This window comes from Phoca vitulina, unplaced genomic scaffold (assembly GCF_004348235.1).
Source record: "Phoca vitulina isolate PV1807 unplaced genomic scaffold, GSC_HSeal_1.0 scaffold121, whole genome shotgun sequence".
NCBI lineage: Eukaryota > Metazoa > Chordata > Mammalia > Carnivora > Phocidae > Phoca > Phoca vitulina.
The window spans coordinates 329,629-356,759 of record NW_022589824.1 but is presented as its reverse complement, the minus strand read 5'-3'; the positions used below and the strand labels follow the sequence as shown (position 1 = coordinate 356,759).

At 62.9% G+C, this 27,131-nt stretch overlaps 5 protein-coding genes across 5 annotated transcripts in view; 1 reads left to right on the top strand and 4 right to left on the bottom strand.

The window, feature by feature from the left end:
• The window catches only part of NELFB (negative elongation factor complex member B), an 11,680-nt gene extending 1,684 nt beyond the window's left edge, over positions 1 to 9,996 (bottom strand). The window contains exons 1-12 of the mRNA XM_032398860.1: positions 9,990 to 9,996; positions 8,888 to 9,444; positions 8,480 to 8,643; positions 8,210 to 8,309; positions 7,622 to 7,852; positions 5,343 to 5,528; positions 4,612 to 4,724; positions 3,969 to 4,071; positions 3,649 to 3,744; positions 3,286 to 3,428; positions 3,075 to 3,181; positions 129 to 270 (exon numbers count right to left, since the gene is read on the bottom strand). Coding sequence (XP_032254751.1) covers positions 129 to 270; positions 3,075 to 3,181; positions 3,286 to 3,428; positions 3,649 to 3,744; positions 3,969 to 4,071; positions 4,612 to 4,724; positions 5,343 to 5,528; positions 7,622 to 7,852; positions 8,210 to 8,309; positions 8,480 to 8,643; positions 8,888 to 9,444; positions 9,990 to 9,996 — 1,949 coding nt within the window. The remainder of the gene's footprint in view (positions 1 to 128; positions 271 to 3,074; positions 3,182 to 3,285; positions 3,429 to 3,648; positions 3,745 to 3,968; positions 4,072 to 4,611; positions 4,725 to 5,342; positions 5,529 to 7,621; positions 7,853 to 8,209; positions 8,310 to 8,479; positions 8,644 to 8,887; positions 9,445 to 9,989) is intronic.
• A 1,174-nt stretch (positions 9,997 to 11,170) lies between these two features.
• Positions 11,171 to 13,045, bottom strand: STPG3 (sperm-tail PG-rich repeat containing 3). The gene is made up of 6 exons (XM_032398904.1): positions 12,939 to 13,045; positions 12,688 to 12,845; positions 12,449 to 12,583; positions 12,263 to 12,351; positions 11,698 to 11,998; positions 11,171 to 11,571 (listed from the first exon to the last, which is right to left on the bottom strand). The coding sequence occupies exons 1-6, from the start codon at positions 13,043 to 13,045 to the stop codon at positions 11,438 to 11,440; spliced, it is 924 nt and encodes a 307-aa protein (XP_032254795.1). The 3' UTR covers positions 11,171 to 11,437.
• Positions 13,046 to 15,025: 1,980 nt separating this feature from the next.
• Positions 15,026 to 18,260, top strand: FAM166A (family with sequence similarity 166 member A). Its single transcript, XM_032398870.1, has 7 exons — positions 15,026 to 15,101; positions 16,257 to 16,471; positions 16,554 to 16,819; positions 16,908 to 17,034; positions 17,366 to 17,460; positions 17,838 to 17,955; positions 18,172 to 18,260. The coding sequence occupies exons 1-7, from the start codon at positions 15,046 to 15,048 to the stop codon at positions 18,258 to 18,260; spliced, it is 966 nt and encodes a 321-aa protein (XP_032254761.1). The 5' UTR covers positions 15,026 to 15,045.
• Positions 18,251 to 20,752, bottom strand: TUBB4B (tubulin beta 4B class IVb). Its single transcript, XM_032398869.1, has 4 exons — positions 20,598 to 20,752; positions 20,196 to 20,304; positions 19,991 to 20,101; positions 18,251 to 19,451 (listed from the first exon to the last, which is right to left on the bottom strand). Exons 1-4 carry the CDS (start codon positions 20,652 to 20,654, stop codon positions 18,391 to 18,393), a joined length of 1,338 nt encoding a protein of 445 aa, XP_032254760.1. The 5' UTR covers positions 20,655 to 20,752; the 3' UTR covers positions 18,251 to 18,390.
• A 3,910-nt stretch (positions 20,753 to 24,662) lies between these two features.
• SLC34A3 (solute carrier family 34 member 3) overlaps positions 24,663 to 27,131 on the bottom strand; it is a 5,309-nt gene continuing 2,840 nt past the window's right edge. Inside the window, exons 9-12 of the mRNA XM_032398891.1 lie at positions 26,860 to 27,027; positions 26,669 to 26,785; positions 26,464 to 26,588; positions 24,663 to 25,127 (exon numbers count right to left, since the gene is read on the bottom strand). Of these exons, the coding sequence (XP_032254782.1) occupies positions 24,663 to 25,127; positions 26,464 to 26,588; positions 26,669 to 26,785; positions 26,860 to 27,027 (875 nt within the window). The remainder of the gene's footprint in view (positions 25,128 to 26,463; positions 26,589 to 26,668; positions 26,786 to 26,859; positions 27,028 to 27,131) is intronic.

The window sequence follows — 27,131 nt, the reverse complement described above, 5'->3', positions numbered from 1 at the left end:
TGTGTCACACGCCCCACCCCGCTGCCCAGCTGGGCCACACGCCCCCCCCCCCGCCCCCCCCAGCTGTGCCACCCCCCCTGCCCCCAGGCCCACAGCCCTGGCAGTGCAGACAGGTGGAAGGCAGGCACCTGGGCGAGGCTGTGAGGAGGAAGCCGTCAAAGAGGCTCCTGCAGAAGTCCTCCAGGGCGAACTCATCAGCCAGCAGCGCCAGGTTCCCCATGAGCAGGTGCAGGAAGATGTCACCAAACGCCAGGTCGCCAAAGGTCTCCACTGCGAACACAGCAGGGGTCAGCGCCGCTCACCCTGCCATCCCCGCCCCTGCACTGGTGGGTGGTGGGGAGGCCGCAAAGCAGCAAGGTCGCCTGAGGACAGGGGGCCCGGTTTTCCTGCAAGCCAGAATCAGGGGCCTGCACAGGCGAGGTGGACAGGGCAGGGAGGCAGCCAGGGGCCCAGACCTAGGCAGTGAAGCAAGGCTACAGTTTGAGGACTGGGCTGGGCAGGGCACGAGAGCCCGTCATCAGTGGCTGTGACCCATGGCCAAGGGACTCTGGATTAAGTGGACTCCAGGAGAGAGAAAAACTCTGAACAGACCAGAAAGCAAAGAAAAACCCAGGCAAGTGCCACGGCACCAGCCCGTGAGTTCGACCAGACTGCTATCCGCACGGTTCTGGAAGAAACACACCAGAAGAAAATGACTTCATGCTTTGAAGCCAGGGACTCCAAAACTTCAAAGAAACAGCAAAGGTGACTACCAAGGAACCTCACTGATAAGCAGAGACAGGAACGCCTACGTGCACAGCCAACGGGGTCAGAGCCCCAGCTGGAGGGCAGCAGGCCACAGGGGGACATGCACGCGGACAGAAGCGCTATACCAGCTGCTCGAGAAACGCCCCAGGGCACTGTGTGACAGTGGACCCGGCCAACACCAGCGGCACCCAGAGCGCAAGCTGACCCGGCGCATCAGACGCAGCCGGGGCACGCTCCTGCCACGCATCTGAGCGGACAGGACACGCAGGCAGCCCACAGTCACGACAACAGGGGACACTGCCCACAAAGTCCCAACAAACCCCACAGACCGTGCGAAACCCGAGAGGCAACAAGGAAACACGAGTCGGAAGTGAGACACTTGTGTGAATCCTGATTTGAGCAAACTACTCGTAGAAGAATGTCACCCGGCAATTGGGGCATCATGGCCACCAGCAGCACCTGGCCCCATGTGTGGCCACGGCTGCATCGTGGTTTCTGTAGAGACACCTGCTAGGTCCCTCTCGGGTGCAATTATGTCCAGACCGTCACCGCAGGCCCCCATGTAGGCAGCTGATAGGCACCAGGCTTCACCATGCTGTGCTCTTCACTTGTGATTTCATCAGAAATCCTCACAATAAAAGCTAAAACATAGGGACGCTTGGGTGGCTCAGTCGGTTGAGTGTCTGCCTTCGGCTCGGATTGTGGTCCTGGGGTCCTGGGACTGAGCCCCACATCGGGCTCCCTGCTCGACGGGCAGCCTGCTGCTCCCTCTGCCTGCCGCTCCCCCTGCTTGTGCTCTCTCTGACAAGTAAATAAAGTCTTTAAAAAAAAAAACAACCAGAAAGGAATTTTTTAAATTGGCATCCATTCTTACTAGCACCCGCTAATGACATAAAGGAACAACTATACTTGGGGCTCCTGGGTGGCTCAGTCGTTAAGCGTCTGCCTTCGGCTCAGGTCATGATCCCAGGGTCCTGGGATCGAGTCCCGCATCGGGCTCCCTGCTCAGCGGGGAGCCTGCTTCTCCCTCTCCCGCTGCCTCTCTCCCTGCTCGTGCTCTCTCTCTGTATCTCTGTGTCTCAAGTGAATAAATTTAAAAAAAAAAAAAATTTTTTTTAAAAAAAGAAGGAACAACTATACTCTTCCTAAACACAAGGAAAGGCCTGCATCCCCGCCCACGGGCCAGGAGCACGTGGCTGGGAGACGCGGGTGCTCCTGAGGCAGGCAGAACACCCCTGTGTCTAGCCGACGCTGTTAGATAAGAGAAACAAACAAAAGTACTGAAATGAATAGAAATGATGAGACAAATGCAAATTATTTGCAACTGCACTCTTGGAAGTTTCCAGAAACATACTGAATTGCTCCAGCCTCTGTGGCCAGGAGGAGGATGGCCCCGAGATGTGTCCACGTTCTGATCTAGGAGCTGGTGAGCGCACTACCTCACACGGTAAGAAGCCCCAGGATGGGCCCAACACCCAACACCTGTAAGAGGGAGGTGGGAGGCCGGGGGCCAGAGTCAGAGAGACACGGGGTGAGAGCACCTGGGACGGTGAACTGCAAGATGCAGCCAGGAGCCAGGGTGTGGGTGGATCCTAGGAGCTGGAGACAAGGAGACAGATTCTTCCTGGAGCCTCCAGAAGGAGCCAGCCCTGCCCACACCTCGACTATAGCCCCGGGAGACTCACTTCATCCTTTTGGCCTCCGGAGCAGTAAGAAAGTAAGTTCATGTTGTTCACTTAGATGGAAGCTGGATATAAATTAAGACCCACAAACAGCTTCCTTCGCAAACAGAACACAGGAAACGTAACACATGCACCATCCTCAGACCTGTCAATGACCCAGAAACATGCTTAGCAAAGGACGTGCGACGTCTCTATGAAGCAGCCTCAACACCCCAGACGAGCCCGGGGCCGGCAGAGGGAAGGCCAGGTGCTCCCGAACACTAACCCTTCTCCCCGGCTCGGCCTGCAGCTTACTCCTGAAGGGGTCCACGGAGGCCCCACCCTCTTCTTCCTACCAGGAAGCAACCTGGCCCCCACCCCGGGTGGCCCCCACCCAATGTAGCCGGAGACTGTCGAGGGCGGGCTCTCTGCACGGTCGCAGGACTGAGGGGCTCCACTCCCTTGCCAGGTAGGGTAAAAGTAAGAAGCCCTTGCACCACAGTGGAAAGGGTCCTTCCACAAACGGTGACCACGGCAAAGGGTGTCTGGGTCTACCAAGCCGGGCGCCACTCGCTCTTGTACCAGAACGACTTCCAGAAGACCAAGACGAGAAGTGAACCGAGCTAGCCCTGCGGACACGGGCAGGGCACGGGCCTGCACACTCACCGAGCCCGGGCAGCAGGCGGAGGAGCGCGTTTTTGTTCCTCTGCTTGGTGATATGCAGCACGTAGTAGAGCCCCACCTCGCAGGCCATGCGCTGCTCCTGCAGGAACCTGAACCACCAAGGACGGCCGCCCCTGAGCCGCATGCTCCACACAGGCTTCCAGGGGGGCCGCAGGGGGCGAGCAACCCCCACCCACGCCCCTGGAGCCCGTACTTGGTGAAACTCTCTGGAAGCGTGTTTGGGTACGTGACTGGGGCTTTCTCCTCGGCTGGGAGCTTCTGATCCACGTTGAAGGTATGGTCGTCCACCACGAAGGACATGAGCATGGGCAGGAACCTGGTGATGAGCTCCACCTCCTAGGCCGGGAGAAAACCCAGAACTGGTCCAGCACAGCCCCGCCTTTGTCCTGCACTGTACCCCACCCTTCGCCCACCCACCTCACATCGATCTTTTCTGGATATCAATCTAAAGGCCTGGCCCTCCTTCCCACTTCCCAAGACCCCACCTTGCTGATCTTCCTCGGGCCCACAGAGCCTCTCGAGAAAGCCGCGGAAACAATCCCAACCGTCCCGTTACCATCTTGGGCTCCTTGAAGACCTGGCTGTCAATCATGTCCCATGCCCCCTGGCCCAGGGCCAGCAGCCGGAGCAGCAGGAGGAGATCAGGGCTGTCCTGTGGGAAAGCGAAGGCCTCAGCACATGCTCACCTGGGCCTCCCTCCCCCAGTGAAATCACTCGTGGCGCAGCCAGAACCATCAGCTTCGCTCACAGCCTCCACACGCCCACCACCCATCAGGAGGAGTAGGTGCTCTCACTGGGCCAGCAGACCTGGCCGCCAACAGTCCACACCCACGCATCTACCCAGGAGGCAGCATGCAGCCAGCCCCGCGCACTCACCCTGGGCAGTGTCTCCTGGCCGACCAGCTCCTGCAGGTGTCTGACGGTGCTCAGTGACAGCGTGTTGATGGCAAAGGGGTCACACAGGATCATGGACAGATCCCTGTGAGGACAAGCACACTGCACTAACGTGGCATAGCCACTGTCCTGGGGAGAAGCAAGCCTGCCCACCGGCTCTGGATTTCTTCCCAAAACAACTTCACCGTTCATAACTTATCTTTAACTTACTCAAAATGCTGAACAGTCAAAAAAGTTTTTTTAAAAAATTAAGCTCCCATTTTGGTTTTGAAAACCTGACCCTGATTCTGTAAGCACACCCAGGATCCCACAGAGACCGTCAGAGAAGGTGGTGCTGGGAGCCAGATCCCACCAGCACAGAGGGCCCCCGGGATGGGGCTAACCACCACCCCTCTGTTGCAGGCAGACCCCAACGACTGCAGACACCAGAGCCCCAGCCCAGGCCCAGGCTCCCCCGAAACTCTTGAGAGCCTCAGCCGCAGAAGCCGGGCCTCTCAGCCGTGCGCACGAGCACCAGGCACTTCTAAAACACACTGGAACAAACTGCAGAAACAGCCTGCTCATCCGAACACCTGTGGACAGGACTTTGGGGGCCGGGGAGCACCTGCACAAGGCTGACCCTTACCCCAGGACTTGCTCCTGCCCCTTCTTCACTCCATCCAGAAACCCCTGCAGCTCCCGGGCCCTCTTGCTGTCCACAAACCGCTCACGAATGCAGGCGTCCAGGCACCAGGTAAACTGTGGGGAGGAAGCGCGGTCAGGACGCGATCAGAGACCACGGCCTCCAGACAGCACTCGTGCTCACTGCTCAGGAGCGGCCGCTGCCCAAGCTTCACGCAGGCAGCAGGACTCACTGCCTCACATGGTCCAGGCCCGATATGGTGCAAAGGCAGACAGGCCTGAGGTCCCACATCCCTAGCGGGCCAGGCGGTGCATGGAGGAGACGGTGTTGGTGCTCTGTTCTCAAGGGGCCTCCCTGTCGGCCCCCTTTGTGGGGGTGGGTGCGACAGTCTCACGTCCTGACACCACACAGCCCCCCGGGAGGTGACAGTGTCTCAGGCTGCACGGAAAGCCGCACCCCTAGCATAGCACACAAGGGGCCCCCAGGGGCTCTGGAGCAGGGGAGGGCCAGTGGCCTGGGAAACCCCAAAAGCAGCAAGCGTCCAGGAGCGGCCACGGGGCCAGTCCCAGCTGTAGCAGAGGAAGACCCGGAGCAGGCAAACAAAGGGCGTGCAGGGCGGGTGGCCCCCTGCCAAAGCCTGGCTGGCAGTGGTGGCACAGGGGCTGGCACACTGGGGGGGTGGGCGTGGACAGGGAGGAGATGGGGGAGGGGGGAGGGGCCGGCAAGGCCACCACCTTGTGGCAGGGGTCCACGGAGCAGATGTCGCCGACGTCCAGCTCGTGCAGGGACATGAGCAGCTCGGCCCGCAGTGTACAGTAGTGCACGTTGCGGGTCCGCAGGAAGAGGGTCCGCAGGAACTGCAGCACCATGTCGTATAGCTTCACGTTCTTCCCCACCATCTGCGTCAGCTTCTGCACCACCTGGTGGGGAGACCCCGTGCCACAGTGTCACCAACAGCCCTGGGGCAGCACCGCCCTATCCTGACACCCGAGAATCTCTGCTCTCACAAGATGCCAGCTCTGTGTCTGGAAGTGGCACTTCTGCTGTTTAAGGAGATGAAGTCGACATCAGATCCCAAGGCTGCTCTGAAAGGCCATCAACCTGTGACCCCAGACTCCCCCGAGCCGCGTGGGAGGTCTGCTGCCTGCCTGCCCAGTTGGCTGGCACAGGGGGACTCAGGCCTGGGACGCTGGCTCCCCGCACTGCCCCAAAGCTTGAGGCCATGTGGCAGCCCCGCCCCACGTCCGGCACCTGTCCCTATTCCTCGGCAGGGACCACACACCTCTGCAACCCACACCCCACGCAGAAGGCTCCTGCCGCGCCACCACAGCCAACAGGAGGGAGCGCAGCTCACTGCTCGCTGGCCGCGGACAGGAGCTGGGCCTCTGGCTCTAACACTGTGAAGGACACACAGCACGACCTCGGGTAACAGACGACACAGCACCCCAACAGCCACCAGGCTGGGCACAGTGAGTGCAGAGAAAGCAGGGATGGCCGAAGCAGTGAGCGCAGGACAGGCAACCTTGGGGGCCCCGGGCAAGGCCTCTCCAGCAGGAGTCAGGGACCCCGATGCACAGAGCAGACCTGGAGCACCACCCAGCGGGCACCTCCGGTGTGGACAAGAATGGCCACATGCCTGCCCTGTCCACAGCCCAGGCCTGGCCTTCCAGCAGACGAGAGGTGGTGAGGCTCAGGCTCAGGCCAGCTGGACCCAGAGCCGTGGCCCCAGTGGCTGAGCCACACCCTACATACCATGGGCGATACCCTCTCCCCTCGCAGCGGGTGAAGGCCCGAAGGACCCAGGCCGCCCAGGGGGACACTGGCTTGGAGGAAAATGTGAAGAAGAGGCAAGAGACCACAGGCAGGAAGTAGTACCGCAACCACTGGCCAGACTGTGGGAGAAAGCATTGGTTCAGATCCCACTTCACGCCAGCACACACCCCTCGGCGAGAAAGCGAAGGATCCACAGAACACCCAGCGGCACTCAACTGATCTGGTGGCTCGCCACCATCACCTCCCTCCACTGTTCAGCTGTCATGCTGGAGCAGGTCAGGACACTTCAGTGACCCCCAACTCACTGGGAAATGCCAAAGTCTCCATGGGGGTCTCAAGCCCTCCTGAGCTCACCCCCCAATCTATTCACCCGCTTGCTCTCGGCTCCAGCCGTGTAAGCCTTCTCATCCCAGGCAGTCAGCCTGCTCCCCTTCAGAGCCCGTGCTCACTTCCCAGCCCTGCCTTGCCTTACTCTGCGGCCTCATGTCTCTGCAGCCCTTGGCCACCCCTCGAGCTCTGGTGACCAACGTGTGACATTTACTCTGTAGCATCTGCCTCCCTAAAACTGTGAGTGCCCCAGGCAAACACCCTGAGCTCTGGGATCAGTGAAGAGTGCAGCTGCCTATGGCAGAAAGTCAGGACTCAAGAAACGTTTGCCAAAGCAACGAACGAATCAGATATAGAACAGAAGACAGGCAGGGCACCTGGGTGGCTCAGTGGGTGAAGCGTCTGCCTTCAGCTCAGGTCAGGATCTCGGGGTCCTGGGATCGAGCCCCATGTCAGGCCCCCCTGCTCAGTGGCAAGCCTGCTTCTCCCTCTCGCTCTGCCCCTCCCCATTGCTCATGCTCTCTCTCCCTGTGCTCTAATTAAAAAAAAAAAAAAATCTTAAAAAAAAAGAGAAACAAAAGAGGGGTGCTTGGCTGGCTCAGTCAGTTGAGCATATGACTCTTGATTTTGGGGTTGTGAGTTTGACTCCCACGTTGAGTGTAGAGAGTACTTAAAAATAATATCTTAAAAACAAAAAACAATTTCCCTGGGCCAAAAGAAGAAACGATGAGCTTCACTGGGAAGGCTTGCCAAGTCCCCAAGTGCCAAGTACATAACAGCAGAGACCCACACTAGGCACGGCATCACAAAGCCCCCTGGCCAGCCACACGTACAAGCCCACCGTTCCAGGAGCAGAGCAACTGAAACCTGCATGGGGGTGGGAAAGGGGGTGGTCAGGGCACCCCTGCCTCACCTCGCCCTGGCGCCTCGTCTTCGGGGAAGGACTGAAGAAGTTGTGGAGCACGGAGAGCTCCGTGCTGAAAAGCGCACTCTCCTTCTCCAGGATGTACTGCTTCAGCAGCGGGGAAACTTCGTCCCCGAACAGTGCCTGGTTGTCCTGCCAGATCTGCCGCTTCACCTCCACCGCGCAGGCCCGGTAGAGCTCCTTGTCGGCCATCACCAGCTTCAGCTTCTTCTCCGGAACCTGCACGCCCACACAGGCCAGCCCTCAAGACAGCTCAGGAGGCCTCAGCGCCCCAGCAGAGACCACCTCAAGCCCGGCCCCTCCGGCAGGGGCACCTGTTCCTGACACCAGGCCCGGCAGCCGCAGGCAGCCAAGCTGAACACAAACAGCTCTTGCCAAGCCGCCATGGGTCCCACAACCCAATCCACACGCCAAGCTTCAGTCTCTGCCTGGCTTGTGCCCCTCGTCTGGGCAGACAGACAGCTCAGGAAGCCTCCCCAGCGCGAAGCTGCCACCCTGAGCCAGGGCAAGCCCCACCTCCCCAAGTGCGGGCGCTGGGCAGAGAGAGCCCTGAGCTCGCTGGCCTGTGGTTTCTACCTTGGGCAAGTGTTTCATGACGCACATCACCACGGGCTGCAGGGACGGCATCTTCACCAGAGAAAAGCTCTTTTCCAGGAGGTCTTCCAGTTTCTTGTACCTGGAAGGACTCGCTTTCTGAAGCAGCACCACAGGCCCCAGTGGGAAGCAGCTGCCTACTGATCCCAAACAGCTGACACACCAGGGGACGGGCGCCCACGGGCGGGTGTGTGGCCGGGGGGTGAGTTCCACGGCTCAGGGGAGGGCTGCGCCTCTCGGCGGCCCGCCTACCTCTCCTCGGCCTTCCCCTCGGAGGCGATGGCCGACACGCGCTCCAGCAGCTTGTCCCGGAGCTCGTCGAACACCGACTGGTGGAACTCCAGCCGCGGCGTCCCGTGCAGGTCCAAGAAGGGCAAGGCGGACTGCAGGGAGGGCAGCAGCACGCCGTTCTCTGTCTGAGGAAACAGAGGGCCCCCCCGTGTGCGCGGGCGTCGGTTTTGCTTCCTGGGGCGGGGGGCGACCACGGACACCTCAGTCACAGCCACGCCTGGCCAGCACCCCGGGGGCCGGTGCACGACGCGGCGGGTGCAAGGGTGCTCCCGGGCCACAGCGCAGCCGGAGTGCGTCTGCGGGGCGCCGGCTCGGGGCCCCCGGTTCCTCCGCCGGGAACACACGTGCCCGCTCCCCACCGGGCCCCACCTGGAACTGCTCGATGGCCTTGAGCGGCTCCGTGCAGTTGGTCAGCGTCTCCTTCAGGTCCTCGCCGTTGGCCACGCCCAGGTCCTGCAGCCCCGCGAACATGGCCGAGGCCGCGGCCCCCGCCCGGCTCGGCGCCCCATCCGCGCCGCGCTCCCCCGGCGCCGCGGCGGCCGCCGCAGGCGCCCCCGAAGTCCGCTCGCTCGGGCCTCGGAGGCCGCCCGAGCTCCGCTCCCCGGCACCCTCCAGCTCGGCCAGGTCCCGCCCGCACCGCGGCTCCGCCTGGACCGCAGCCGCCCACTTCCGTCCTGCAAGGCCGGGTCCGCCCGCCAAGCGGTCCCGCGGAAACGCCGCCGCCGCGCAGAGGTTCCTGGGAGCGGCGCGGCGCCGGGCGCCTGGCTGAGCCGACGGGAGCGCGGGCTGTGCACGAGCACCCCGCCCACCTGAGCCGCGACCCGCCCCCGGGGCTCCAACCCGCGGCTCCTCCGCGGCCGCGTCCCCTACCCGGCCCCGTGGCGTGCGCTGCCCCTCTGCGGGCACGGCAGGGTGCTGCGGGGCACCTGGGGGTGGGGGGACCGGGGAAGGGGTGCTGCCGGCGGGGGTCGGCCTGCTTAGGAATTTCAGAACCGATATTTGGCCACGTATACTTTATTTTTATAATCATGAAAAATCCCGTGGCTGACTTCTGACGCTGAGAGTACTTTCGCTTCAAGAAAAGCAGCAGTCCGCCCTAGCTGCTCCCTGCCCCTGGGCCTCACCAGGTGCACGACCCTCTCTCTCCCTGGAACTTGGCTCCCTCCTTGTCAAACAGAGACGGGGATGAAGCTCACAGCGTAAGTTTGTTGCAAAGACTAAACTCTAAGTGCGCTTCCGGAAATGCCTAGCAGAGACCTGGGGGGCAAAGTGGGATCGTGACCAAGGACAGGTATCCTCGCTCTCATCACCGTGAGCATCTAACCCCCAAGCTAACCCAAGGTGGTAGGCCCTCAGGCTGACTTGTCCATCCTGACACACTGCGAACGCAAGGCTCAGGTTTCATGGTGTCCCTTGTCCCTTGCAGTACAAGAAGCTCATACAGAGTCAGTGGACACTGCCTGGTGCGCACCCTCCATGGGCTCCTCACTACTAAGTGTGCAAGCCCCTGAACCCAGCATTCAGCCCTCTGCAGCCTCTCACCTCACCAGCTCACCTCCTTCCATCCAAACAGCCCTGTATCCTCCCAAGTTTGGACACACCAAATATCACACTCTCTCCCTTTTTGTGTGCCGTGGTTTCTGAGGTTTATGCTGCTAGAAATTCCCTTCCTACTGCCCAGCAAACTCTTGATCATCTTTAAAAGTCACTTCCGCCACTGCCTCCTCCAGGAAGCCCTCCCTCTTCAGCCCAGCTGGAGGGCATTGCTCCATCCTTCCTGCTGGTCCCACTCCTGACTTTGAGCCCTAGGGGTTGCTTTCCACCCCCTTCCCCCTGAGCCAAGCTCCCGAGGCCAGACCTTCCACAGCTCTGTCTCTGTTGCCTGCTGGCTGAGCTGGTGAGCCCAGGGCCTAAGGACGGCCATCTGCCATGCCACTGCTCTGATTCTCAGGGGTGTTGGGGCTCAACCCCCAATGGTTGAGCCCTAGAGAAGGTCACAGGTGCACTGCACTCAGACTCCCCGGGCTTTGGCCTCCCTGCAGAATGGACTGCTGTCCACACCATAGCAGCTGTTGCAGTGCCTTTTTGGAGGGGTCAAGCTCTGGCTCAGGACACGGGTGGCACAAGAAGGGCCTCTGCAAGAACTGGCACGGTGACAGGAGCCGCCACCAGCTGCAGGTGAGGCCCTTGGGAGGGAGGCAGTCTTGGGGACAACCCCTGGGTAGAAAAGCGGGCTGCTGCTGTGGGCACCCTAACAAGTGAAGGCCCAGGAAGGCTGTTGGCTGTGGCATGGCCTGCATGGCGCTGGGCAAGTTCACAGGGTCTTTGGGCAGGAGCCAAAGAAGTGGGGCCAGGCCCTGACCAGCTGGTCCTCTGGGCCCTCCCTGGTGGCTGGGCAGGCTGACCTCACCTCAAGAGGGCAGCTGACCCTCGGGTAGACTGGCAGCTTGACCACTCCCCTGGGTAGCACAACTAGGTGGGGGTGTCCTGTATTGCCCACAGGACCCCCTCCCATCATGTCCCCAGCCAGAGGTCCCAGGCTGCTACCCCACCCACCCTAGAGAAGAGGGCACCAAAGGGGAAGCAGAGGGAGACCCCTGGCCAAGGAAAGCCAAACATGACAGGTGGGCAGCAGGCCACATCTGAGGGACAGCTCACCAGTCAGGCACACAACAGAGTTGGGAAGAACCGACAGCATCTCTGTATGGCAAGGGTGGGGGGCGGGTGGGCTTCAGGCTGGGCCCTCCTTGATGTCCACGGCTCACAGAGGGGTTGGCCGGCCAGGAGTGTGGATCAGAGGCACGCAGAGAGTCAAAAGGCCGAGTTGGAGGCCCTTAGTTCCACAGGGAGGCCTGGGAAGGCCCCCAGGGAGACCAGGGTTCCATGGATAACCGGGTGGCCGGCTGTGCGGAGGAGGCACTACAGGGTGCAGAAGGGTCCCGTGTCATGGCGCTTGGGTCTTCGGACACCCTGGATCACCACTCCAGGCGCCGAGGGGAAGCGTGAGTTATAGCAATCCTCCACGTAGTAGGCAGCTGGGCCGGGACTGCGGGCTGCAGGGAGAAGGTGGGAGCCCCACCTAGGCTACAGCGCCAGCTGCCGCACAGCGCCCAGCTCCCCCCAGGCTGAGTCCCCACCCCTGCGCGCGGCCTGGCCTCCTCTCTCAGAGCTCTCCTTACAGGAGCTGACCCAGGAGGCGAACGCAGGGGAGCGGCTCATGGAGAAGGCGGGCGGGCGGGGTCTCTGCAGGCGGCACCCAGGCAAGATGTCGTAGGTGTTGGGGCTGGGGAGCTTCTCGCCCCCCGGGGCCTGCGGAGGGGCCTGAAGCTGGGGCTGGGTACGGTAACCCGCACCCCCGGCCCGCGGCAGCCCCGGGCGGGCGGGGGCCTCAAGTGTCTTGGAGGCGGGGCGGCGGCCCCCAAAGCTGGAGGCCCGGAAGGCAGGCCGGCTGAGTGGCTGATAGTCCGCGGGCGATGGCCACTACAGGGAAAGAGGCTGCTGCAGGCCCCTCCCGCCCCGCAGGCTCCGCCCCCGGGCCCCGCCTCCAGCCCGGCCCCGACAGGCCCCGCCCCCATCGGGCCCCTCCTCCAGCCCGCCCTCCCTGGTCCCCTCCTCCACCCCGCCCCCCCCACGGGCCCCGCCCCTCCCCGGCCCCCTCCTCCAGCCCGCCCCCCACGGGCCCCGCCCCTCCCTGGTCCCCTCCTCCAGCCCGCCTCCGCAGGACTAGCTAGGCGGGCCCCCCACCTTTTGCTCTTGGTTAAAGTCGGCCTTCTGCGTGAAGGGGCTTTCGCTTTGGAACCACAAGGTCTGCCACGCCCTGCGGCCACCGCCGTCTGCAGTAGCAGCAGCGTGGTTGGGGAGGGAAGGAGGGCTGGTGGCCGGAGCCGCACTCCCAGGGCAGGGGGCGGGGCGCAGGGAGGGGGCACGCACCGCGGGTGGGGAACCTGCGGCCGATGCTGAAGTGAGGATGTGGGGAGGACTCGCGCACTGAAGCATCCGGCACCGGGTACTTGGCGGGGCCGGGGACCTGCAGGTCGGTCACGATGGGTGGGCGTCGTTCCAGCCCTGGCCGGAAGCAAGCTCTGGTTTGGGGACTCAGCAGACGCCTCCCACCCCTGCCCGCCTCTCCAAACCAGACCGAGGTGGGGGCAGCCAGGACCCTTACTCACACAGCTCCCTCAGGTTCTGGGTGCAGATAGGGGGGCGCTCCTGGAGGGAGCCCGTTTGCATCCTGAGGCCAGCCTGGAACTCCTGCACTCCTGGGGGCCGCGTCTCCTCCCAGGCGGTCTCTGGCTGGGGGCCCCACAAGAACACACTAGCCTGGGGCCTACAAGGGAGAGGGGGGAGCGTTGTCCACCCAGCCCAGTGGCCACCCCATCTGGGCTGTTCCCCCAGCGCACCCAGCTCCCTGAGAAGTTACTGGGCTGGCACAAGTGGCCCCTGCCTCAGGGAGCCATGGGTCCAGTGTTGGCCTCCATTGATGTAAAAATTCGCCAGGAATTTCACGGTTTTCTGGTCAAAATTCATTGTCAAAGTATCTGGCTCCCTTCCCCAGGGACACCTCGGAGCTCTGTGACCTCATTAGCCAGCCATGGACACCCCCTGCCTCAGTTGCCAGGGACTCCCTGGGGAAGGAGCATTGTCCAGCCCTCTGAGGAGGGGCCCCTCAGAGACCCCTCCCCTGGCCGGCCAGGTGGGTCACTCTGGCGTCAGCCTGGGCCAGGAGGACCCCTAGCCTGCCCCAGCGACTTCTGGCTTGGCCTCCTTTCCTCTCTTCTCCCCTTCCTTATCCCAACCCCTCTCCTCTCCTAGGATCTGGGGTCTCTTGGACGGCCAGGGTCCACCTTAGCAGGGCTTCTGGGAGGACTGGAGCCTCTGCACAGGGATGAGAAGAGCAGCTGCTATGGGTTGCCCAGCTGTACCGGCCATCCAGAATGAAGGGGGAGGGGGGAGGGATCCAGGGAGACTCCCTGGAGGAGGAGCTCCTGCTGGAAACCCAGCCCTCAGAAAAGCAAAGCAATGGAAAGTGGGTCTGGGTGGACCATGCTGACCACAGAGGCAGTCTGGGGACTGGAGCTGCCTGGTGGCCCAGGCAGGGCTGAGGTATGGGGGCCCGTCTTCTGCTTAGCTGCACAGAGGCTATAAGGTGTCACAGACGAATGGGGCTGCCCGGGCTGAAGTGTGAGGGAATAATGAGCCAAATGAGGGAGAGCCCGCTTGGGCACCAGGGCCCTTGCTGTGCCCTTTGCAACCGACCAGCCTGCCAGCCCTGGCCCTGGTCTTGACCTAATCCATGCAAGCAGGGCCCGGTCAAGAACAGCTCATTCTCCAGGCCTACTCCACCCCGACCAAGTCTCTTTCTCTGCAGATCTCTCCCACCCAGCACTGACCCTGCCTGGCCTCGGGAGGTGCTCTGGATGGATGGAAGGAGGGACAGATAGAAACCTGCTTCAGGAAACACCTGTTTCATTAGGGTGAGGGGCTCTTGGCTTTGCTCTGGGCCCCTCCCTTGTTGCATGGTGTTCTGCAGGTGCAGCTTTCGTAACCAAGCCCCCGTCACTGGACATTTGAGATAGTCCCAATTTCTCCCTGTATCAAATACTACTATGATGGCTGACATCCCACGGATGTCCTCAGCTAGATGTCCGTCGTTTCCTTCAGACGGGTTCCTGTGAGCAGAAGCGGCCCGTCCAAGTAGGTAATGTCCGGTGTCCCCCAACTGCTTTCCGGGCCGCGCCTGTGGCCTCGCTGGGCCAGCATCGACCACCTGCATGAGGTTCAGCCTCGTGTCCGTGTGTCCCCTGACTGGGGGTTCTCTTCTTGAGATGTTCACGTTACATTTTCCTGCCATAGTGCTATTTTTTCTTGTTTTTGTGAAGTTTTTACACTGATAGTATATCTCTTCATAACGCTTGTTGCAATCTTTTTTTCCCCCAGCTTGTAGTCTGCCTTTTAGTATTTGTGTGTGTGTGTGTGTGTGTGTGTGTTTGACATGTACTAGAATCTGCTCATCTTTTCCTTTGATACTTTGCTTTTATAGTTAGGAAGTCATTCCTATACAAAAAAAATCAGGGATTATTTAAAATGGCAACTAGTGCCCAGTTCCAGGGGAGAGACTCTCCAGGACAGAGTCCCAACAGCCCTGAAGCTCGGACACCTCCCCGAGGAGGCCTCCCACAATGTCCGAGAAGCTTCCAGGGCCTCTGGTCTGAGGAGGGGGCTTTGTGGGAAAGCTACTTTTCAGCTGGCCGCTGGGGGCAGCAAGTCTGGCAGGGCCAACATGGCCGTCCGGATTCCCGGAGCCCTGAGGCCCTCAGGCTGACACTCCTAGCCTGTTGCCTGTCTGGGCCTAGAGTTCCACCTGTAACATGGGAGCACTCACAGGGTTAAGGAGGGGTCCTGGGCCAGGAAGGGCCCAACAATGGCAGGCCCCTTCACAATGGTTTCCAGGCAACAGGGACTCCTCTGAGGGAAGGGAGGCAGACGCTGGAAGGGGCTGGGGCCACCAAAGGCGCTGTTGAGGCCAGATGACAGCTACTCAGAAACACAACCTCTTCACGCCAGAACCTCACTATATCCCTGGGTAAGTGCTGGAGCCCTGGAGGAGGCTGGGCTCGGCGGCGGATGGGGGAGCGGGGCTGGGCCTAAGGGCTCAAGGCCACCTGTGAAGAGAGCACCAAAGCTGGTCTCCGGGGAGTGGGGGTGAGGCCTGAGGGCCCCGGAGAGGCCTAGGGCAGGAGCACTCCCTGCTCGGCCTGTGCTGAGAGCCCCACCAGATGGCCAACATGCCTGTGAAGAGCAGGACACCGGGGACAGCCCAACAGCTGGCCGAGGCTGGCTAAGTAAACCCTGGATGCCCCATAGAGGGCTGCGTGTCTTAAAGACATAAGCCTCCAGAGTAGGCTGATTGGCAGGGACGCCAGGCTGCCTCGCTAGGTACCCCTGACGTAAAAACTAAAAGCGAGCCCTCTCTGGAGTATATGTGCGTGCCTACGTGCATACGGATCCCTGGGAAGGAAGGCAGGCTGGAAGGAGTCAGGCCCAACTTTTCACAGAGGTTCTAGGGGAAACGCTGGGCCAGGCGACACAAAACAGGGCTCTTACCCTTCGTGCCCTAGTCCTGCTTCTCTCTCAGACTAGCAATTCTGCATTCACTTTGGCAGTTTTTTCAAAAAAAAAAAATTCTCACTGCTTGGGTGATCATTCCGGCCCCAGCACTACCCCCATTTGGGGCCTGCGATGAGGCCTACACTACCTCCCCTTGTCTCTCTAAACGACACTCAGCTCAACCACCTCCTACCAGCAGCACTCTTGCCTGCCTCTCAAGTCCTGGCCTCGTGGGTGGCCAAAGTCCAGGCCAAATCCCTGCAACGCCTCCCCAGCAGGACCACCTTGTGTAGATTGGGCTGTGCCTGGGTCCAGGCCCGGACCCTGTCACCATCCCTGTGAATGCTCCAAGGGGGCAGAGGTTCCCCGTTCCCTCATCCTGAAGCTCCATGTCTGAGGATGGCTGGGTAGAGGGTAGATGGCGACCTGATAGTGAGGAGGACCATGCATATCACCTGTGGGCCAGGCCTGTTCTCAGTGCTTGGCCTGAGCCGCCCATTCAAGCCTCAAGAGCCTCAGAAGGCAGGTGCTCCTGGGATTGGCATTCTGCAGGTGAGGGCAGGTACCTCTGCCTGGGGCCTGGCTCCGCTCCCTGCGCACAGAGGCCCTGCTCCTCCTCTTCCCTCCGCAGCTATGCCGGCTTCTATCCCCAGCTGCGCTACCAGGTGGGGAACACCTATGGGCGCAGCACAGCACAGCTGCTCACAGACCCCAGCGTGCAGAAGAGCCCCTGCTCCGTGCTGTCCCCCATATCCAAGCCCAAGTTCATCGAGGACTTCAGCAAGTCCAAGCCACCTTTGATCCCCTGCCGTGACCTCACTGAGCCCTACATCCCCCACTACACGGGTGAGCCGCCCGCCCACCAGCCTTGCCTGCCCCAGGCTCACCCTCCTGCCTGTTGTCACTCATACCCACCCTGTCCGTACAGGTCTGAAGCCCTACAAGAACTTTGAGATCCTGGGCCAGTTCCCACCCCAGGAGGTGGACGCCCAGAAGGGGCCGCCGGGGGTAGGGAATGTATCCAGGCAGGTCCTGCTGCCTGTGGGCTTCATGCCCTACCCTCCCTACCCCCCGTGCCCGCCAGGCAGGAAGGGGGACTCCAGAGACTTTGGACACCCAGGCCTGCGGCTGGCATACGGGGAGGAGGGCTGGAAGAGCACCAGCCCTGTCCACGAGGCCCCTGGGCAGGACCAGGTAACTGGGAGAGGTGCTGGGACCAAGCCTCACCCCAGCCAGACCCAAGTGGGGGCTGAGGCAGTGACTTGCTCCTCTCCCACCCCAGCTGTACCATTGCAGGAGGGATGAATACCCACCCCCAGCTCACCAGCGGGAGATGCTAGATGTGGGCAGGTTCCACAGGCTGCCCCAGCTCGACCACCCCAACCTGATCCAACGCAAAGCCATCTCAGGTGGGTGCCCAGGGCGTGGGTATGAGAACACTCACTCCCCACACGCACTCCAAGGCTCCAGGGGCCCAGACAGGATGAGAGTGACAGCAAGTGAGGATTGCCCGTGGGCCTATCCCCAGCCCTGCCCCTGCCCTGAGAACGGTTTCCTAGAACCCGTCTTCTCCCAGAGCTCCTGCCCACCCACAGCCCCCTGGCCCCAACAGACGATTGACAAACGTTTAGGGAAGGGAAAGAGCCCAAAGACTGCCCTGACACATCTGGGAGCAGGTGGGTATGCCCAGGGGAAGGTGGACAGGACCTGGGGCAAGACGCTGACCACTTCCTCCCGTAGGCTACGCTGGCTTTGTCCCGCGGTTTGCCTGGGTGACGGGGGTGAGTTACCGCGATGGTGTCACACAGGCTATGGATGAGTTTGACAAGAACCAGGTACGAGGACGCCACCCCTGGGCCCGCTCCCAAATGCCCAGCACGGCCTGCACGCTGGCACCCACGAGCACAGCCCAGGCTCAGCTGGCAGCCTTTCCCAGAGGCCCAGGAAGGAACCCATCTGTTCTCCTGACCGGGTCTAGGCTCCCTGCTCCGGAGTGCTGTGGGGAGCAGTTAAGACAGGAGACCCCTGGAAGGAGTCAGGCCCCACTTTTCACAGTGGTTCTAGGGGAAACGCTGTGCCAGGCGACACAACAGGGCTCTTACCCTTTGTGCCCTAGTGCTGCTTCTCTCAGACCCCAGCCCCCACCATGACCTACTGCTTACTGGCTGAGCTGGGGAGGGCAGCCCATGTCAACACCTGCCTGTCTCCACAGTTCCTCTTCAGAAACCCCATCTGTGCCCTGGGTGAGAGGCTGCCCAGAACACACTGGCCTAGCAACACCATCTACAGCAGCCAGGGCCTGATACCTTTCTACATGGGGTTCATACCATGTACGTACCCAGGGGGTCGCCTCACCTACCTCCTAGACAAGGGCGCAGTGACCAGGCCACTCTGGGGAGGCGGTGGGTGACTGGCCCTCCAGAGGTTCCCTGCAGACAGGCCAGGCCGCGCAGGAGGCAGGCGCCCAGGGCAGCCCAGAGCCTGTGCCGACCCCTGGCTGGGCGTGTGGCAATGCCCGGGGCTCAGCTGAGCGCTGCCCCCCGTAGCCATGCAGGACAACTACGCGCTGACGTTTGGCACCAGTACCCGCAAGGCCTATCAGAAGGAACTGGAAAGGCGACAGCACACACTATGAAAATGCTTTAATGGTGGCGTCTGTACAGCACGTGACGTCAGGACAGGAAGGAGAGCAAGTGCACACAGAGAACAGCTTGTGAGTGAATAAAGAGTTCACACGCTTCCACGCGCTTTACCAGGTAACAGCTCTAGGCCACCTCCTCCTCGGCCTCCTCCTCAAACTCGCCCTCCTCCTCGGCCGTGGCGTCCTGGTACTGCTGGTACTCGGACACCAGGTCGTTCATGTTGCTCTCGGCCTCGGTGAACTCCATCTCGTCCATGCCCTCGCCCGTGTACCAGTGCAGGAAGGCCTTGCGCCGGAACATGGCGGTGAACTGCTCTGAGATGCGCTTGAACAGCTCCTGGATGGCCGTGCTGTTGCCGATGAAGGTGGCAGACATTTTTAGCCCCCGGGGTGGGATGTCACACACGGCCGTCTTCACGTTGTTGGGGATCCACTCCACGAAGTAGCTGCTGTTCTTGTTCTGCACGTTCAGCATCTGCTCGTCCACCTCCTTCATGGACATGCGGCCCCTGAACACTGCGGCCACAGTCAGGTAGCGGCCATGGCGTGGGTCGCAGGCGGCCATCATGTTCTTCGCATCAAACATCTGCTGGGTGAGCTCGGGCACCGTCAGGGCCCGGTACTGCTGGCTGCCTCGGCTGGTCAGTGGGGCGAAGCCGGGCATGAAGAAGTGCAGGCGGGGAAAGGGGACCATGTTGACAGCCAGCTTGCGCAGGTCAGCATTGAGCTGGCCAGGGAAGCGCAGGCAGGTGGTGACCCCACTCATGGTGGCTGACACCAGGTGGTTGAGGTCCCCATAGGTAGGTGTGGTCAGTTTTAGGGTTCTGAAGCAGATGTCATAGAGAGCCTCGTTATCAATGCAATAGGTTTCATCTGTGTTTTCTACGAGCTGGTGGACCGAGAGGGTGGCATTATAGGGCTCCACCACCGTGTCCGACACCTTGGGCGAGGGCACCACACTGAATGTGTTCATGATCCTGTCTGGGTACTCCTCCCGGATCTTGCTGATGAGGAGGGTACCCATCCCGGACCCAGTCCCCCCACCCAGGGAGTGGGTCAGCTGGAAGCCCTGCAGGCAGTCGCAGCTTTCAGCTTCCTTCCTCACAACATCCAACACCGAGTCGACCAACTCCGCGCCTTCTGTGTAGTGCCCCTTGGCCCAGTTGTTCCCAGCACCGCTCTGACCTGGAAGAGGGCAGCTAGTCACTCTTTGCTGGGCATGTGGTCACCACTGGTCACCCATGCCAAAAAGCCCAAATCATGCGGTGGGAGGGGACACGCAGAGCTCAGCCTACAAGTACAGCAAACGGACTCCCAAACTGATAAAGCGATAACCCACCCGTTTAAAAATTAAGTTAGGGGTCAAGCCAAGATGGCTTAACAATAAGCCATGCCCTCCCACAGGCAGCCCCTGCCAATTCTCAAGGACAGATGAGCTGCAAACACAGCTCCCGCCGCCTCCAACTCCATGTTTGTAGCAGAGAGATTACATCTGCCGGCTCCTTCCCTGCGGGTGGACAGCTGGGCCCTCCTCCCAAAGCCGCTTTAGGAGATTGAGAGACTCCATGGAGAGGAGGTGTCCCGGGGCGCGAGCTTCTGCCCAGAGGGCAGAGTGGATCAGGACCTCAGCTCTGCGGTGCTGCCGGCAGTGACCTTGGGCACCCCCTGACCTTTGAGCCGTCCTGGCTATCAGGCCGCCGCCCAGCCCCCACGCCGCGGCTCACCGAAAACGAAGTTGTCTGGCCTGAAGATTTGCCCGAAGGGTCCCGAGCGCACGGAGTCCATGGTGCCCGGCTCCAGGTCCACGAGCACAGCGCGGGGCACGTACTTGCCACCTGGGGCGGGTTGGGGGGAGGGGGAAGAGGACGTCAGCGAGGAGAGGGCCGCGGGAAGGCACGAAGGAGTTGGGGAAGGGGCGTGGCGTCTCACCGGTGGCCTCGTTGTAGTACACGTTGATCCGCTCCAGCTGCAGGTCGCTGTCGCCATGGTAAGTGCCGGTAGGATCGATGCCATGCTCGTCGCTGATCACCTCCCAGAACTGCGAAGGACGCGGGCGGGCCGGGCTCGGGCTGAGTCACGCCGGCGGGGCCCGGAGCCGGCCCCGCCCCGGATGGGCGCGGCCCTCCCCTCCCCCCACGCCGCCGCCTCCGCCGCCGCAGCCGCCGCCAGGTCAGGTCCGTCCCCGGAGGTTCGCGCCGCCCCGGCCCGGACCCCGTGCCGGGCCGCAATGCGGGTGGCCGCCCTCCCACCCGCCCGCTGCCGCCATCTTTTCTGCCGCCCGCCCGTCCGCCCGGGACACCCGCGCCGGGCCCCAGGCGCCCCACTGCTCACCTTGGCGCCGATCTGGTTGCCGCACTGGCCGGCCTGCAGGTGCACGATCTCCCTCATGGCGGCGGCGGCGGCGGCGGCAACGGAGGCGCTAGCGGCGCTGGCGGAAGGACGGACCGAAGAGCGGAGGAACGGGCGCGCAGAGTGCTACAACCGACGCTCCGCCAACGCTTATATATCCGCCGCGCCCGCCCCCGCCAGCCTCCTATTGGGCTGCCAGAACGAGGCTGGCAAGCGTCCTGGTTTGATTGGCTGCGTTTCCCGTCAATCCGGCCGCCTAACGCCCACCTCCCCAAGGCCGTTCGTTCTTTATTGGTCCGCCTCGGCCTCCGCTCTCCCTATCAAAACCCCCTCCCTCGCGCCGCAGTGCTCTGTCCATTGGATGTTTCAAATGATTGATTTGCCCCCTCATTGGCCGGTTCCGGAGAGCACACCGCCCGGGGGCCGGCGTCCTGGTAACCGCCGCAGTGCCGCGGGGACGCGCGCGGGCGGGGCGGGCGTCCCGGGGAGGGCCCGCGGGCCGGGCCGGGCCGGGGGCGGGGGAGCGCAGCCCGGGGTCGGGGCCCGGAGAAATGCAGGTGGGGCGGCGGCGCGGAGCTGTACCCTTGCGGGCCGGGCGCGCACGCGAGCTGGAGACTGCAGCCCCGGGGGGCGAGCGCGCGGGCCCGGCCCGCCGTGCGTCCGGCCCGCCGAGCGCCTTCCCCGGGGCGGCTGCCGGGGACCCAGGGCAACGAAACGAGGGGTGGGGCCCACCCCGGGGGTCTCGGCGCGGAGGAGGGGGGCGGGGCTTCCGCACGCCCGCCCCGGTGGCGGTCAGGTGAGGGGGCACGTGGGGCCGCTGCCCCCGGGGAGGGCGGGGGCCTGCCCGGCTGCCGCGCACTTGTTGTGGAGACGGCGCTGGCCCCGCGCCGGTCGCCTGGTGCCTCGGCCCCGGGAGCGCACAGAGCTGCGTGGAGACCGGCCGGGCCCCCGACCTCGTCCGGGCTCCCTGACCCTGCCACCCCGGCCATACCTGCGCTGACAGCTGCTTTTACTTTTCCCTGACGTTCGGAGGGGGAAAGTCTATGGGGAAAAACTGTTAAATGACATGTGGTCGCACCTTCAATCCATCGCTTTTAAAAATTGCCCTTGCGGTATGTTTTTATAATCTTTTAACGCGACTGAATCACGGCCCTGGGTCTGCCTTGAACGGTGTCCCTTGCTGTGGCCATGGAGCCTCTCTAGATTCTGGTTTCTCGGTGAGCTTTTTACCCCATGGGTGCCGGGGCGACACTGGCCGCCTGTTTCTCCCTGTAAGCGAGGCAGCTCTTCAGCTGACACCGTGCAGTGCTCCACGCGGCGGCATTAGGGCACACTCGCGGTCTTAAAACATAGGATGGGCTGCAACGTCCCAGCGGAATCTGTCGGTGAGATTGTTGGGACAACGGCGTGCTGGCATTAGCAGTTTCATCCCCTGGAGAGCGGTCTGCGACTGCGCCGCTCCCGGGTTGCAGTCCCGGCCCGGACGGTGAGTCAGCACGTCCGAGCGCCGGTCGAGCAGCCGGGCCTTAGAGAGCCGGCCCCCTTCCCCGCACACCTGTGCAGGGAGCTGGGCCCAGCTGCTGTGGCCGCAGGTCGTCCCCGCTCGGCTTGGGCACAGGCATCCTGGTTTCCTCACTGTGCCCTGCAAAGTAGCTCAGCTGCCCAAGCAGCTGCCGGCAAGGCCCAGGCTCTGCGGCAGTCATAAACCCACAAGCCAATCAGGTGAGAAAGGGACAAGCTCGGAAGTTTTCCCTAGTGAGTCAGTGACGTGTTTGTCAAAGCCTTCTCTGCTCACCCCCCTACCCCAAGCCGTGTGGCCTGAGATGCCCACATTCTGCCCAGGTGTGAGCCCCAGAGCTCTGAGACACCAGGTTGTCCATCTTGACCCTCCCATGGCCTCAGGGAGATGGGCACTGAGAACAAGACCGCAGAAGTCTCCCTGCAGCCCTCGGGTGTGAGCCCAAGGAACACGGTGCCTGCTGCTGCACAGGGCTGGTTGGGGGGGCCCTGCAGACCCCCACCCTGGGCTAAGGTGTTCCTGCCACAGTGTGGAGAGGTGGGCCAGCCCCAGTGGCCTGGGCCCAGTGGAGGTCTGTGGCCAGGGGGATGCGGGGCAGAAAGGGCCAGAAGTGCAGGGAAGCCTGGGCAGGGGCCGTGGGAGTGCTGGGCACCTGGCCCTCCCGCCCGGCCTGCAGCTGTTGGCGGCATCCACAAATGAAGGCTCTGTTTACTCGTGGCCATGGTCCCAGCGGGAGGGTGCGTTACCGCCAGGCAGGGGCAGCAGGCAGACAGTCGTTCACGGCCTCAAAGGACCCGCAGTCAGCCTTTGTGGGCGGCCTCACCCGCCCCGGAAGGAGGGCCGCATGGAGTACTTTCTTCGCCTCTCTGTGTCTCCAGCGTAGGGAGGGGGAGCTCCCCACCCATCTCCCCAGGGAACTGGCCAGGCCCAGCTCCACCTCAGGGACCATGAGGCTGATGTCCACCCCCAGGAGTGTCCTGAGGGCATAGAAGTCAGGTTGGGGGGGCCAAGCTGGAATGTATGAGCCTGCCCCGGGGTCTTGCTCTCCTGAGCCCCAAACAGGTAGCTGTCTCCCTTGGTGGGCAGCGAACCCCAGGCTTAGGAGGCCTGGAAGCTTGTTGGGGGGGGGACAGGGGACATGGAGAGTGAGGGGACTGAGAGGAGCAGGGGGACATGGGGTGCTGAGGTATTAGGGCACTGAGGGGACTGAGAGCTGGGAGTTCTGAGGGGAATGAAGACAGGACCATGGACAAGCATTGGCCCCGAGGCTCCCCAGGCCTCCTCTCCCCACACTGGGCCTGGGTGGGCAAACCTGGAGGGCTGGGGAGGAGGTGCCCCTCCATCAGGGCAGCATTCTCTGGACAAGGAGGAGGTGACTGCCCACAGCAGCTTACTAAGACCTGGGGCAAGCCAAACCCCTGCTCAGGGTCACCTCCACCTCTGGTCTGTGAGTGTGTGCCCCTCAGTGTGTGAGTTCTGGGCCACAGACTTAATCCTACTGAAGAAGCTTTGTTTTCTCCTCATGGTATTTCTGGGGAAGTGTGTTGTGGGAAGCCCTGGGCTGGAAGGGGGGAGGCCCAGACTGCTTCCTGGAGTTCCCTTACCAGCTGGCAGGCAGACAAGCCTTACCACCCCTGGGCAGGGGGTGGGCAGGCGTCCCAGTGGGGGGACGCACCTTCAGGTGGGAGGGACAGTGCTCAGGCTCACCTGACCTTCGCCCGCCTCTCGGCCGAGGGGTTTGGCACAGCGTGGTGGCATGGGCTCCAGGTGCGGGTGGCTCTAGGGGTTGCCGGGAGGACCTACTTCCTGGTGGGTTTACGGGGGGCGGGGGGGCGCTGACTGCCTGCTCTGCTGGGCCCATGGCAGCCCTATGCCTGTGTCTCACATGGCCACCGCCCTGCGCCCTGCCCATCCGAGAGAGAGAGAGAGAGAGAGAGAGAGAGAGAGAGGGCAGCATGGGAGGGGGGAGCCTGGGGCCTCCTGGTCCTCACTCATCCCCTCCTCGCTCCCTGGGCACTTGGGGACCCGTGAGGCTGGCCCCCAGAGGGGCTGCCAGCACCAGGCACCTGGCTCCTAGGGTGCGCCGTCTGCGGGTGGTGGGGCGTGGGAGCCGGCAGCCCCTCCCTCCTTCACCCAGGGGGAAGGGTCCCGGCCACGTCCAGCCACAGATACTTTCTGACGGATATCTCCACACTGCAGACTGGCCGCCCCTTGGCGCCTCCTGTCCCCAGAGGCTCAGGAGAGAAACAGAGTTACAGCCTGGGACTCCGGGGTTAGCTGTGTGCCCACACCCACTTAGGCTTGCAGTGGGTCCCGGGTGTCAACTGGGGGACAGCTGGCGCGTGTCCACTTCCAGCTGGCCTCGGAGCCTGGTCAGGGGCCCTCCTCAGGCAGGGGACTGAAGACCACTCACACCTGGGTCACAGCCTTGTTTATTTGCAGAGAAGGCAAGCCAGGTGCCTCAGAAGTCTTCTGCTTCTGGGATCCCCCAGGGCACCCGGGAGTCAGTGAAACGGGGGTGCTCCCCTTCACAACTGCTGGGAGGCCAGGACCTCGGGGTTCTCATAGCAGTGGGCCTCCTTGGCAGCGGCCTGAGGGGGGCCGCGCACCCTGCAGGGGCAGCAGCGGGTGACCAGGCGGTCCCAGGGCTCCAGAGAACGGAGCCAGAGTGGGAGCCAGGCCCAGGACCGCAGACGGTGGGGCAACCAGGCTGGCCGGTGCCGCTGCAGGACATTGATCAGGATGACGAGGAGCAGCAGCCCCACCAGGGGTCCCCCGACTGCAGCCAGCACCGTGCTCCCTGCCAGGGAGAGCCCAAAGGCGGCCAGGGGCAACAGCAGGAAGCTGAGCAGCAAGTAGGCAGCGGCCACCCAGCGGTAGTTGGCCGTCAGGTCCCCGAAGCGCTTGGCCAACGGGATGGGCAGCCGCAGGATGGGCACCACGTACCACAGCAGGATGCCGGCCAGGTTGAAGAAGAAGTGGATGAGGGCCACCTAGAGGTCCAGAGGGCAGGCAGGGTTAGGAGCCTGGGCCCAATGGCACACAGGTCCCCCAAGGCTACCCAGGACCACCCAGGACACCTGCTCTTCTTCCTCCTCCTCACCCCCCACCCCCCTCCCCCTGCCCCGGCAGAAAGGGTACTAAGTCTGAAGGCTGTTTGAGGTCCACTTGTCGGCCACGACGGGCCACCTAGAAGGGCAGATTCCAGCCGGGTATGGGTGTGCTCTTCCAGTACTGCCCCACTCCCCCCCAACACACTTAACGCTGGGAGCCCAGTGTGGTAACTGCATCACCAATGACCACATAGATCTGCTCCTCCCCTGGGCCGGCTCAGCTTGCCCACACCTCATGCCTAGTGACCCCACCGAGTGGGCTTGGCCACCCAGCCCTGGGCTCTGGCCTGGCTCCTGTGGGGAGGAGGTGCAGGGCCACACGTGCAGGGAATATAGCCCCCTCCAGGGGCTGCTCGTCTTGAGGAGTCGGTGTGGAAGGTGCAATCCAGAGGGCTTCCTGGAGGGGGTGGACCAGGGCCCTGCACTGAGAGGGTCTGAGTGGACAGAGCAGAACCAAAAATGCAGGAGGGTGGTAGGGAGGGCTTGTGGGCAGAAGCCCCGCAAGATCTGGGCTTTCAGGAGCTGCATCTGTCTGGGCACCTAGGCAGAGGCAGTGGAGGAGGGAAACTCAAGCCAGGGCAGCGGGCCACAGAAAGGGTGACTTAGAGATGGAAGTAGCAGGACTAAACGGGACCGGGTGTGGGGCACAGAGCTAGGGGACCAGAGGGAGGCGTCCTGGAGGCAGAACTGTGGCCGTGGGCGAGGGCAGCTTGGAGCACCCAGCGCAGGTGAGGTGGGGCTTTGGCAGGAAGATGGCAGGTTGTCCAGGTAGGGGCCTGTTGGGTTTAGATGGCGGGGTGGGGGGCGGTGCATCCCAGAGGTGGTGGACTCGAGGGCTTGAGGCCCCCAGGGCCAGGATGCCTTGAAGGAGCACAGCTAGCAGCACAGGGTTGGGGGAGGAGGACAAGGATCCTCGAGGGAGTTTGGCCAGGAAGAGCAGGCAGCACCCAAGACCAGAGGGTCCTTGAAATGACCTGGTCTCCGGGGAGGAAGAGTGGGGCTGGGGGTCCCAGAGATGTCCGCGGGATCCCTAGGTTCGAGGAGGTGGGGCTGCAGGTCTGATCGGGCAGCCAGAGGTGGGTCCCAGGAGCGTGTGGGCCATGGCCAAGCTGGCCGCAGGGCCGGACAGGAGGGAACTGAGCCCAGGGGGAAGCCCCAGGCCTGGGGTGGGAGTGGGAGGGGCTGGGGGCCAGGGAGAGGCGAGGGAGGGTGGTACCTGGAGGGCACTGAGCAGCATGTCCGCGGGGCTGGCCAGGGCGGCCAGCAGGGCCGTGGTGGTGGTGCCAATGTTGGAGCCCAGGAAGAGAGGGTATGCCCGCTCCAAGCTGATCAGCCCGACCCCTGGGGGAGCCGGCCGTGAGCACCGGGGCCTGAGCCCTCGCCCCCGCGGCCGGGGCCCTGCGCCTGTCCCCCACGCTCACCCATGAGCGGCACAATGGCAGCGGTGAAGACACTGCTGCTCTGCAGCACGAAGGTCAGGCCGGCGCCCACGAGGATGGCCAGGTAGCCGCTGAGCCAGCCGAACGGGAAGGGGAAGTCTGCAGGGTGGGGGGACTGGGTCACCCTCTGCCCGGCCTCCCCCCCCACGTCCCCCTGTCCCATCTGGCCGCACCAGCGTTGATGACCTTCCGCACGGCCTGGGCCACGCGGCCGCGCAGCACAGAGTTGAGCAGCTTGACGATGAGCACGAGGCAGGTGCAGAGCAGGAGCAGAGAGGCGGCCAGCAGGATGAAGCCCACGGCCAGGTCCGTGAGCACAGTCCCCACGAACAGGTGGTGGCCTGGGGGCAGCGCAGGGCCCGTGAGCCCAGGCCAGCTCTAGGGGCCAGTGGGGGACAGGGACAGGGCTGGGGGGCTGGGGCTGGGGGCGGGGCATGGGGGGGGG